The 12,144-nt window shown below is 42.4% G+C and overlaps 1 protein-coding gene across 1 annotated transcript; it reads left to right on the top strand.

The window, feature by feature from the left end:
* The first annotated feature begins 6,611 nt into the window (after window positions 1–6,611).
* Window positions 6,612–11,773, top strand: LOC129846908 (uncharacterized). The gene is made up of 3 exons (XM_055914722.1): window positions 6,612–6,684; window positions 9,807–9,908; window positions 10,068–11,773. The coding sequence occupies exon 3, from the start codon at window positions 10,072–10,074 to the stop codon at window positions 11,008–11,010; it is 939 nt and encodes a 312-aa protein (XP_055770697.1). The 5' UTR covers window positions 6,612–6,684; window positions 9,807–9,908; window positions 10,068–10,071; the 3' UTR covers window positions 11,011–11,773.
* Window positions 11,774–12,144: the final 371 nt, after the last annotated feature.

Raw genomic sequence — 12,144 nt, 5'->3', positions numbered from 1 at the left:
CCTGTTTTAGGGGCTCTCTTCTTTTAGCTCACTCGGAGTTCTTAGACGGAGCCCGCATGCGCAGTACCAAATATATTTACTCTGAATAAACTGCTGATTGTTAAACTTTAACTCCTCGTCTGAGTCGATCCTTGACCGACTCGCTCACCTGTGCACCTCACCTTTTATCAACAGAACTTTGGTAGCAGAGGATGGTTTACTAAAGACCCATAAAACGTGAGTGCGCGGGAGCGATTTGGTGAAAGGACGACTCAAGGAGACAGACGAGCCAATTCGGGGGAGTACAACAATTCTGCTCAACTCGGGGAACTGATCTCTGGTCGACCACTAAAAAGGTAAGCAAAACCTGTTTAAACAAACTTTGCACATTGTCGTATAGTCCAACACCAAATTTAAGATCAGTAATACCGAGTGTGAGTATGAATTTTGTGTAAATTTATTACTAAATTCCACCAAGCAGTGAAGTAAACGTATGTGGTACAATACAATGTTAGATGTATTAGACTGAATTTTTATTGTTTGTAAAATTAAGATGAAACAGGCTTAATTTTTATTGTTTGTAAAATTAAGATGAAACAGGCTTAATTTTTATTGTTTGTAAAATTAAGATGAAACAGGCTTAATTTTTATTGTTTGTAAAATTAAGATGAAACAGGCTTAATTTGTATTGTTTGTAAAATTAAGATGAAACAGGCTTAATTTTATTGTTTGTAGAATTAAGATGAAACAGGCTTAATTTTATTGTTTGTAAAATTAAGATGAAACAGGCTTAATTTTTATTGTTTGTAAAATTAAGATGAAACAGGCTTAATTTGTATTGTTTGTAAAATTAAGATGAAACAGGCTTAATTTTATTGTTTGTAGAATTAAGATGAAACAGGCTTAATTTTATTGTTTGTAAAATTAAGATGAAACAGGCTTGGTTTTATTGTTTGTAAAATTAAGATGAAACAGGCTTAATTTTATTGTTTGTAAAGTTAAGATGAAACAGGCTTAATTTTATTGTTTGACAATTAGGATGAAACAGGCTTAATTGTATTGTTTGTAGACTAAGTGTACCTAGGGTGAAACAGACCTAGAAGAGATACTATTCAGACAGTTCGGCAGCGTTCCGATGAGGAATAGATCTGTGTTATGTACAATTAGGATGAAACAGGCTTAATTGTATTGTTTGTAGACTAAGTGTACCTAGGGTGAAACAGACCTAGAAGAGATACTATTCAGACAGTTCGGCAGCGTTCCGATGAGGAATAGATCTGTGTTATGTACAATTAGGATGAAACAGGCTTAAGTTGTGCACCTAGGGTGAAACAGACCTAGAAGAGATACTATTCAGACAGTTCGGCAGCGTTCCGATGAGGGATAGATCTGTGTTTTGAATATGACCAACAGATTCGGTAATACAAGGACAAGGTAATTTACATACCATAACTTAGCTCATGACTGGTTAAATGTGTTGTAAAGTTGCTACCTGAGTTCAAAGGGGTATGCGAATGAGGCATATTGTTAATTGATTAGCAAACCAACAGACTGGCTGTGACCGGTGAGGTTTTAACTGTACACAGCGTTTCACAAGGTTTTAATTGGGTCTTATGTCTCGTTCAACTCTGAGTATATGACGGAGGAGCTCTGAGTTAAGACAGAGTACGAGTAATTGTTTCTCCAAGAATACATCGCTGTCTCAAGGCAGTGACGGGCTAAGTATATTCAGATAGTCACAATTATTTCATCACCATGGCAGCTTCGCAATCTCCAAAACTGAAATTTAACGAGTATCTAGACCAGCGGGTGCAGGAAAGGGCAGGGGGAAAGGTACAGTGGAAAGAGTGTAAGAAGGTGTGGGAAGGGTTAAAGTTGAAGTGGACACAGGCAGGTTATCTGGTAGGGGGAACACCAACCAGGGTTCAGCTGAACACAATGGAAGGAGAGCTAAGAGAGGGGAAGCAGAGTGCAAGGGACAGCGAAGTAGACCTAAATAAACAATACGTATTTAGGAAGGAAGGGACTAAGCAGAGAGAGACAGCAGAGGCTGAGTTGAAAATAGGCACTTGGGCTATCGAGGAGATCCGAAGATACCAAATGACAAAAAAAGCGGAAGTAATGGCAGTAGTCACTGACATAAAAGAGGGAGGGGACCTTACCACCCCACCAGCCAACCCAGACAAAGGACAATCACCCAACCAGCGCCTCTATCCAAACCTGCCAGAAGAATACAGACCCCCACCCTACTCGCCTCCCTCAGCCTCACCACCAGCTACTATACAGGCCCCTGTATTAACTGTGAGAGGGGGTGTGGTGAAGGGGGAAGTGGCAGTACGCCTGATGGAGGGAACAATCGATGTTGTGGATCTGGAGCCCCCTGGCGTTCTCTACTCCATGGACACTGGGAATTTGGGTTCCCCTGGAGGACGATCAACAAGCAACCCATTTATTTTTTCTGAGGAGCCAAGACTGCTGTCACGGCTCACTCCGAACCCCAGGACACAGGAAGAACCACTGGGGAACAATGACTTTCAGATATCGGGATCTTTTTCACATCAAAGAACTACAGCTCTCAGCAGGATCATATGAACACTCAGTTTGGGGACAGAGGGGAGCCACAAAAGGGATGGATGACCTCTGGCGTTCCCATGATGGAAGATTAGTAGCACCAGCTAATCTCTGCCCAGAACTGATTCGAGAAGCGCACGGCCTGACACATGAGGGAAAACTGAAGACCCTACAAAAAATTTCTTATGTATGGTGGCATCCATACATGAAGGAAATGACTGACTTGTTTTGCGACAGTTGCACTATCTGTGGAAATTACAACCCGAAGAAACCATACCAAACACCAATGGGTCATTACCCGGTGCCCAATGCCTGTTTTCAAGACATCAGCATAGATTACACAGATATGGGAGCAGAGCAAGTGAAAGGGGGAAAGAGATATTTGCTAGTAATGGTAGACAGATTCTCCAAATGGGTAGAAGCAATCCCAACAGCCAAAGAGGATGCGAAGTCTGTCATTAAGTGGCTACAAACGGAACTCATACCTAGGTATGGGGTCCCGCGACAAATCAGATCCGACAATGGGTCCCACTTCTCCAATCAACACCTGAGACAGGTTGAGGAGAGGTTTGGCATTGCACACAAATTCGGTTCGGTGTATAAGCCGCAATCGCAGGGACTTGTGGAACGCTGTAACCAAACTTTGAAAGCTAAGATAGCTAAGGTTTGTGCAGGGACAAAATTGACGTGGGTGGAAGCCCTGCCCCTGGCACTGATGGCCATGAGGTCCTCACCAGGTGCAGGGACACATCTTTCACCCCATGAAATAATGACAGGCCGAGTGATGCCTGGGCCGCCAAGAGAGGGAGGTCATATGCCCCCTCTTGATGTCCACCAGATAGGAATGTCTGACTATGTAAAAAAACTGACCGAATTATCTGCAGCTCTCTCCATACAGATACACCGTGTCGCAGAGGGGGAGCTGACGGATGACCAGGGACAACCAAGGGTAAAGGTTGGAGACTGGGTAAGGATCAAGGTCCACAAAAGAAAGTGGGCAGATCCCAGGTGGAATGGACCGTACGAAGTGAAGGAAGTTACTTCACACTCAGTCCAGGTCAAAGGTAAATCGGGCGCACCTTGGCACCACCTGACTCACTGTACACCAGCACCAGCACCTGACAGAACACTGACTGAAGTCAGAAGCGACTTGATCGCATCTAATTCGGCTACAAATTCGGTACGCCCTGACAACTGAAGAATGTGGAGGCGACTCCACTCCTCAGGTGCCAGGGAGGGCCACCCATGGTCTAGACAACAGAGAACGCCATGGAGTAGATTAGGATGTTCTCTTCCAATGTTTGTACTGTTTATGATAACCTCAGGTTGCATAGTGGGAATAATGCTTTGGGCTTTTGAACACATGGCTAAAAATGTGGTCAAGATATCTGATGGCGCCAACTCTACCTCTAACGCTAGTATGCCCAGGCACATAGTACGCAAAAGACACATTGAACCTATTAACCAAAATTGCACCACAAACCAGGTTAGAAGCACCACCTTATGTGTACCCGCTAATGTAACCACCACCATTACACTGTCTTGGGGGTTATTGGGAAAAGCTAGGAATGGCCTGGGAGGGCATGCTCTGGAATACACCAGATTTAACTGGTATATGACAAAAGGGGGGTTTCAGGAGTGGTCATGGAAGAGCCTGGTCGCTGAGACTGGTCCTGACTGGTCCAGTTATTCATCAGGACAAGCAGTTCTTATCTGGCGGAAAAGATTGTCACTGACTAGGACTAATTGCGTAATTGGGGTTTATCACTAATTATCCGACCAGGTACTGGGACGGGTTGTCAGGATTTTATACTAGCACCACATGTAGAATCTAGTAAGGATCTACTCTACTGGCCAGTAAAAATCTGCATTACACAGCAGGCTCAGCCCTCTGCTATTACTGACCGGTTTACTGTTTTAACATCTAAGGGAAAGGGCGATTGGGGTCCTATTAATATGGTCACCACTCCTACCACCCCTGATGATACCATTCTTACTGCCACCGGAATCTCAGGTTTCAATAACAATTGGCTACTATTGACCGAACAAGCAGCTAACATGACCCTGCAAAGCTGTGTAGTTTGCATGGGAGCTAGGCCATTGCTCCGCATAGTCCCAGCCGCTATTAGCGGAGACTGTCTATTGCCCCTTATGAACAAAGACAACCCACCTGAGAAATGTTCACAGTGGGACACTGTTTATCCGGTAGTCACCACGGTGGTCAATAAACCGATATTTTCCTCCAGTGTGGCAAGAGCTAATTTTACATGCATAAACATGATAGGTGGAGGGACAAGGTTGGGTAAGCTCCCTGATAGTTGGTGCTGGTACACTCACATGCTTACGGCAAATTTTAAACCAGTGTCTAGAGCTGATGTGTGGTGGTGGTGTGGAGGTAATAGGTTGTTGTCACGATTTCCTCCTACCTCATCTGGTTTATGTGCCCTAGTGTCTTTGCTCCTTCCCATTACAGTCCATCCCATGAGTGTGTCTGAACTCATGTCCCAAGTGGAAGAGGCGAAGTTGAGCCGACCCAAGCGAGAGGTGCACCCCACTGCTGAGAACCCGACCTACATTGATGCTATTGGGGTACCCAGAGGGGTGCCGGATAAGTATAAGTTAGTGAATCAAGTCAATGCAGGACTTGAATCGTCCAATATGCTGGTGGTGCACCGTTAATAAAAATGTTGATCGGATAAATTATATCCATTTTAATGTACAACGTTTAGGCAACTGGACTCAGCAAGGGTTTGAGGCAGTCCATGGTCAACTATCAGCTACCAGCCTTATGGCTTTCCAGAATCGTATCGCTGTAGACATGCTGTTGGCAGAAAAGGGAGGTGTTTGCTCCATGTTTGGGGAACACTGTTGCACGTTCATTCCTAACAATACGGCCTCTGATGGTAGTCTGACAGTAGCACTAGAGGGACTGAGGACTTTGAATGGTAAAATGAAGTCCCACTCCGGCATCGACTCCTCTATGTGGGATTCTTGGATGAATGTGTTTGGCAAATATAAAACCTTGATTTCCTCAATCCTAGTTTCTATCTCCGTCTTTGCAGCAGTTCTTGTTCTGTGTGGTTGCTGCTGCATACCATGCATACGATCCTTAATAGATAGGCTCATTACCAAAGCCATTGACCCCCATAGCACGGCGCAGATGTTCCCATTATTGGGCCCAGAGGATGTTTATGACGACCTAGGGACGGAAGCAGAGTTCATAAGTATGGACTGTGCTGTTGACTGATTGGTCACGTCTCTGAAGAGACGTGAAGAGAGGGAATAATCAAAACTTTTCTCTGAAAAGTTTCTTTCCAGACAGTTAGTCACGTCTAGGAAGACGTGAAGAGAGGGATTTGTAAGAAAAACTTTTATGCTCATATATGCTTGAAGCCAAGATAGGCCTTTATATCTATGCATTAGCTTTTAGTAACAAAAGGCAAAGCAAATGAACTTATATTACAAGTGTGTTTGCAGTATGTTGCACAACCTGCTTCTGGCATGCCATACTAATGTTTCCACATACAGCCAAGAAAACAGGAACTGGGTCAACCGCAGAGGTCTAAGGGACTTCATTTTGTGATGACATATCTGCTGATGGCTGGAAGACACACACACACACACACACCACCCACGCACATTCACACTCAAACACAGAGAACCACACACACCGCATTAATACCTAATAGAGCTTCTAGGGATCCTAAGCTTATCAACATTGTGCACCCGCGGCAGTTGGGAAATTCAAAACAGACATTAAGCAAGGGACATTCTTCAACAACAATGGTGGACCAATAAGCATGGACTACGCCCGGACCAGAGCCAACCAGAGGACCAGGACTTCAAAGAATCAACCTACTTTCTGTACTGTATATAATCTGTAATCAACCTGTTTTAGGGGCTCTCTTCTTTTAGCTCACTCGGAGTTCTTAGACGGAGCCCGCATGCGCAGTACCAAATATATTTACTCTGAATAAACTGCTGATTGTTAAACTTTAACTCCTCGTCTGAGTCGATCCTTGACCGACTCGCTCACCTGTGCACCTCACCTTTTATCAACAGGAGCCATCCACCGAAAGCAACCAATCTGAAACTCTACAAAGTAAGTTACTGGGCTCAATCTTCGGCTGAAACGTAAGTTTGCAATATGGTAATGTAAAAACTGCACACTCTAATGATGAGCGGCTTGACTCATAACCCGGTACCCACGGTTATATCAGTGGGGCGGGCGGGTTTAGGGTCATGAAATATTGTATGGATGAAGAAAAAACAATATTTAAAAAAAACGACAATGGTGAAATTCAAATCAATAAGAGAAAAGCTATGAAATAGAGAGTTGATAATAAAGAGAAAACAGGCCAGAAAAGTAATGTTTGGGAAAGATTTGGTGAAGCAGTAAAATAGGATGATAGAAGTGCCAGCTATGTTATGTGTGATGATTGTGAGGAGCTACACAAATTCGACAGTCACACGATGGGGACTTTAAATAGGACTATGGCACGTCAATGGAACTGCAGCCTGCACAGTGGATCTGGGCCGATTCTGGCTGAGAGACGGGGCACTCGGCCGAGGTCATGTGGCCCGCTTTTGGCAGTATTACTTATGGCTAGGATGCGGGGATTAAGCTCGGGCCGATTCCGGTGTCAGTTATCTGGCCCAAATGTGTTACTTGAGGCTCGGGCCGATTGGGGCTACTCTCTGGCAGATGATTACACGGGCTGCTTTATATAATTAACATTCCATAATGATAATTTTTTCTCCATATTTTCCTCATTGTTTCTGTGATCAAAAAATACAATTAACATTTAAATTAAATTCTTTAAGAGTCCTGTGTAGTATTTTGATACTTCGTGCCAGGCAATTAATAAGCATTCAAAACTTTGTGGATGGAACTTCCCGAGTGGTGCATCGCAGTGTAAACTGCGTTTCTACAGATGCTGGTTTGAGATCCGTGTCATTCCGGCCGCGAACAGGAGACCCGTGAGGCGACACACAATTGGCCCAGCGTCGTCCGAGTTAGGGGAGGGTTTGGCCGGCCAGGATTGTCCTTGTCCTATCACTTTTTGGATATTAGAGTTTTGGGCGGCAAAAGTTTCTGGGGACAAAGGACATTCCTTTAGCCAATACTGGATGGTCCTTAAATATAAGACCGGGTGTGAGCTGTCTCTTCTGTGGATGAGAGAAGGTCTGGTTATTGTCAACCATTGCCAAGCTGATCTAAACCATTGGATCCTCACAGGACAGTCATGAGAGTAGTGAGTGTTGCAACTGAGGACAGACAATTTTTATGAGCTTCAGCACTCACCGGTCCCGTTTTGTGAGCTTGTGTGGCCTAACCCCTTCCCGGCAGAGGCGTTGTTGCTCCTAGACATTTCCACTTCACAATAAGAGCACTTACAGTTGACCGGGGCAGCTCTTGCAGAGCAGAAATTTTCCGAACTGACTTGTTGGAAAAGTGGCATCCTATGACGGTGCCAGGCTGAAAGTCACGGAGCGCTTCAGTAAGGCCATTCTACTGCCAATGTTTGTCTATCAAGAATGCATGGCTGTGTGCTCGTTTTATACACCTGCCAGCAACGTGTGTGGCTGTGTGCTCGTTTTATACACCTGCCAGCAACGTGTGTGGCTGAAATAGCCGAATCCACTCATTTAAAAGGGTGTCCACATACGTTTGTATATATAGTGTACATCCTCAATGACATCCGAAACTGAGATCCCACTGATTACGTCGCGGTTCTGGGGCTTTTTTTCAATTCCAAGCTGCTTTCAGACAACAAGCTCTACTGGGCACCGTACTTACAAATATAGTTTGGATTTTAAACATGTATTGTAGTTTCACCTGACTGGTATTTTAGCAGGTAGAGTATGGAACTATGGAACAATCAGGGATGTGAGTGTATGAGGTTGAATCCTTTTAAAGGCATGCTATTTTGAAAATGTATTTCATGTGAAACCACACTTTCTGCGCTATTGTTCAAATCATTTGTTTTATTTAGTATAGTATATGTGTCTATCTTAAGCATCCTAAATAATGCCAGAGATTCCATTTTGAAAAATAGTAAACTTGAAGGCAAAAAAGGGAAGCATGATGTAAGATGCAAATGACTCCAACGACTTATCGCTACGAAATAGAGTTTTGATGAAAACAATGGAGAAGAAAAAAAGTATATCTGATAATTCCACTAAAGCGCATTGTGAACAGATAATGAAGCCCTGAGTTATGAACCGTTTTTCAGCACAATTTGGGTGAACGCTCCAAAGCATTCAGAAATCCTCGGTTTCCCATCACTAATGATCACCATCCACATGAGCGTGCCACCCGCCCTCAGGCCATGGATGAGGCATGCAATGACATCAACGCAGACCAGTGTCAGGCTTGCAATGCTAAACGTTTTTTCCCCAGGTGCATGAACAATGAAGGCATGCTAGATGCAAACTAGTGCCTGCTAACTAGTTTCTTTCATTCATTTATTTTGTTTCATTTAATTTGTTACATTTGATTACTGTACACCTATGTTCTACATGTAATTATATCAGAAAAATGTAATACATTTGTTGCATCAATGATTGGGGAAGATGTCATCAATGATTACACCTTTGATCACACATGGGATAGAAATTATGGACATTTTGATGGGTAGTACAAGTGTATAGCCTAATGTGAAAACAGTGTAATGTACTGTAATTTACTGTACTGTAGCATATCACTTTCAGCACTTCAAAGGGCAATTTAGAAACAAGTATCTTGCATTGTTTGCTATTGGATTAGCTGGTTGTTGAAACAACTATATTGAGAAGATATCATTATGTTGTATTTTGGTGATTAAACCAATTTTTTCATATTTCACAGCAAAGTCATATTTTCGATCAATGGTTGTGTGGTGAAAGATGTGGCCAAACATCTTGTGGCTCAGTTGGTAGAGCATGGCGCTTGCAACGCCAGGGTTGTGGGTTCGTTTCCCACGGGGGGCCAGTACAAAAAAAAGTATGGATGTATGTACTTGTAAGTCGCTCTGGATAAGAGCGTCTGCTAAATGACTTAAATGTAAATGTAAATGTAAACAAAATGAATGCACAAGGAAAGGTTTTGAATGTGTTACCAGTTTTGTATTTATAGTTTTGGGGATTCACCACATACTTGTGAAAATAGAACCAAAAGCGATTGATTAAAAATGACAAAAATAACCGTGCTGTTTGGATACTACATACTGTTGTTCAGATACTTTTATTGAATGTCTGATTTAACTACTGTACAGGTAATTCACTCATTGTGGAGTGAGAAGAGCTATCTACATCTACCAGACAGCAAGTCTTCCATCGCCTCCACCAATCAGCTATCTTCAAACTTGAAAAAAAAGGTAGATCATGGTATCATGGTAACAATGAAAATATAATTCAAGAGTGAGTGTGTGTGTGCATGTATGAGTGTGCATGTCTGTGTGAGAGAGGCCTTATTTGTAGCCTCAGAGAAGAGAGTACAGAATGTAATGTTTATAAATGTGTTATTTCTTTCTTAGGGAAATGGAGCGTACTAATCGAAGAAATAAAAGAGAGATTTTTTTCAGTGGAGAGCATAAGAATATCACCACTCTGAAACATGAGGCGATCCTTAACGACCATGGGTACCTTCATAACTCCATTCCACGGTACCCAGAAGAACCCGAGTTTCACATATCCAAAGTGGCCCATGTCACCAATGAATCTAAAATCGATGAAATCTTGGATTCAAATGGATTTAGGGGCGGGGATAGGAGTCTCCTGTGGTGGAGCCTGGCCATCGAGCATGATGATATCAGAGCAGCAGAAGATCGTTACCTGGAGAAGATCTTCCCAGACAGAACCCCAGAGCAGAGAGAGATGCAAAGAGAGATAGGTTCCTTCCTGAATCAGTTCACCACGTCACCTGCCTTTAAGCAGGAATCGCGTTATGGGAACTACAGGTTCACTCTCAGTCTGTCTGATCTCCTGAAGATGTACAGAGAGCAGATATGTGGTGGAGAAAAGCCTGTCCTGAAAGTGTATGAAACCTCTGTCTACCAGCAGGAGATAATGTACTGTGTGCTTGTTCACTCTCCAAGTGTGGATGAGTTTGAGGAGTACCCATGTCTTGGTGATGGTAGTGATGACGCTGTCTGTGGTTACAAGGAAAACGATGTAGAGGGGGAAGGAAAAGGACACATTGTCTGGCGAGCACAAGCCATGTCAGCAACACAAAAAGTTGGGTTAACCATAAACGCCATGGACAAAATAGTAGAAACAGATGGTCATGTTTACAATACATGGTACATGTGGGACCATGTGACCCTGGCGCTCCACCTGCCAGAAGGCCTGCTCCTAAATGTTGATAGAGAGAATCTAATCAAAAACCTCACTGCTTGTGAGGCTGATAAACCCTTCCTTGGGGCCCGTCGCCTGTCCCTCTTAGATGCTCAGACAAAAGTTCAGAGCTTAAACAACTAACTCTGGAACTGATTAACAAAATCAGTCAGGCAGGTTACATTAGATGTTTAAGGATACTCAATTAACAAACCATAAAACCATTATATTATGGTATACCATTAACCATTTTCCTTTTTTTCTTTTTTGAACTCAAATTAACTATTTTAGGGGGGGAAGATTTGTCTCATTCAATATTTGTCTCATTCAATATTTGTCCCATTCATAATCAAATGTCAAGCAAATGCAATACAATTTAAAACGCTTATGCCATATTTGTAAAAGCACCAGATGTCAGGACTTAATATCACCCTATGTAGTGTGACAGTTTAAATAATTTAAGCATCTATGCAGTTCTTATGAAGAAATGATGAATGCCTTATAAAGCTTTTTTAACTTGTTATTTTTGTGGGGCCAAAATGATGTTGTGTTATGTATTTTTTGGTTACTGTGTCATATTGGGGCCATTTATGGTCACTAATAGATTTAGTGTGATGGGACTGCAGTGGCAGTATTTACCACTCATTCCCACTTTCCTCTATACATTTTTGCATGATGTATGTATATTACAGCTTTTTGTTTACACTCCTTGAGTCTCTGTATTGCTATATAACTATGAGTATCATGTAATATTTTCTCTAATCTAATTGAACACAAAAAGGATGTTTTAAATGAGAAGGGCAAGATATGAACTGTTCTATTACCTGTTGTTTGTGTGCAAATTTACACATCAAATCCACACTGTTTGCCTTCTTTGGGAATAAATTATGTAAACGTCATCACAATATTTTCCTGTCATATGTTTCCCTCTTCTGTGTGGAAAAGTTTTATTACACCATTCTGTGACAAAAACAAACAGAAAACTTAATGTGTCAGTAGAGCAGAGTTATCAACAGACTCCTACTCATACCGTCCCAGATGGAACCATTCCAAAAAAATAAATATGTAAGAACTTTATATCTGCTGTTAAATATCATTTGTATTTATTGAATAATCTTCATCTATTGTTTTCCTGAAAAATCACTCCTAGTCAACTTTTCAATTTTTGGGATTTCTGAGGCCTTAAAACAACCCCAGCCGCACATTAGTTCTCATGGTCAATTCTTAGTGCCCACTAGAGCTGTCTTGTAACACCCACTAGAGGGCAGCACAGACTCA

This window comes from Salvelinus fontinalis, chromosome 3 (assembly GCF_029448725.1).
Source record: "Salvelinus fontinalis isolate EN_2023a chromosome 3, ASM2944872v1, whole genome shotgun sequence".
NCBI classification, from domain to species: Eukaryota; Metazoa; Chordata; class Actinopteri; order Salmoniformes; family Salmonidae; genus Salvelinus; species Salvelinus fontinalis.
This window is presented reverse-complemented; position numbering and strand designations above follow the sequence as displayed.

Bases quoted from the DNA above. Each gene is read 5' to 3' on its own strand.
- LOC129846908 (XM_055914722.1), top strand. From the start codon at position 10,072: ATGGAGCGTACTAATCGAAGAAATAAAAGAGAGATTTTTTTCAGTGGA.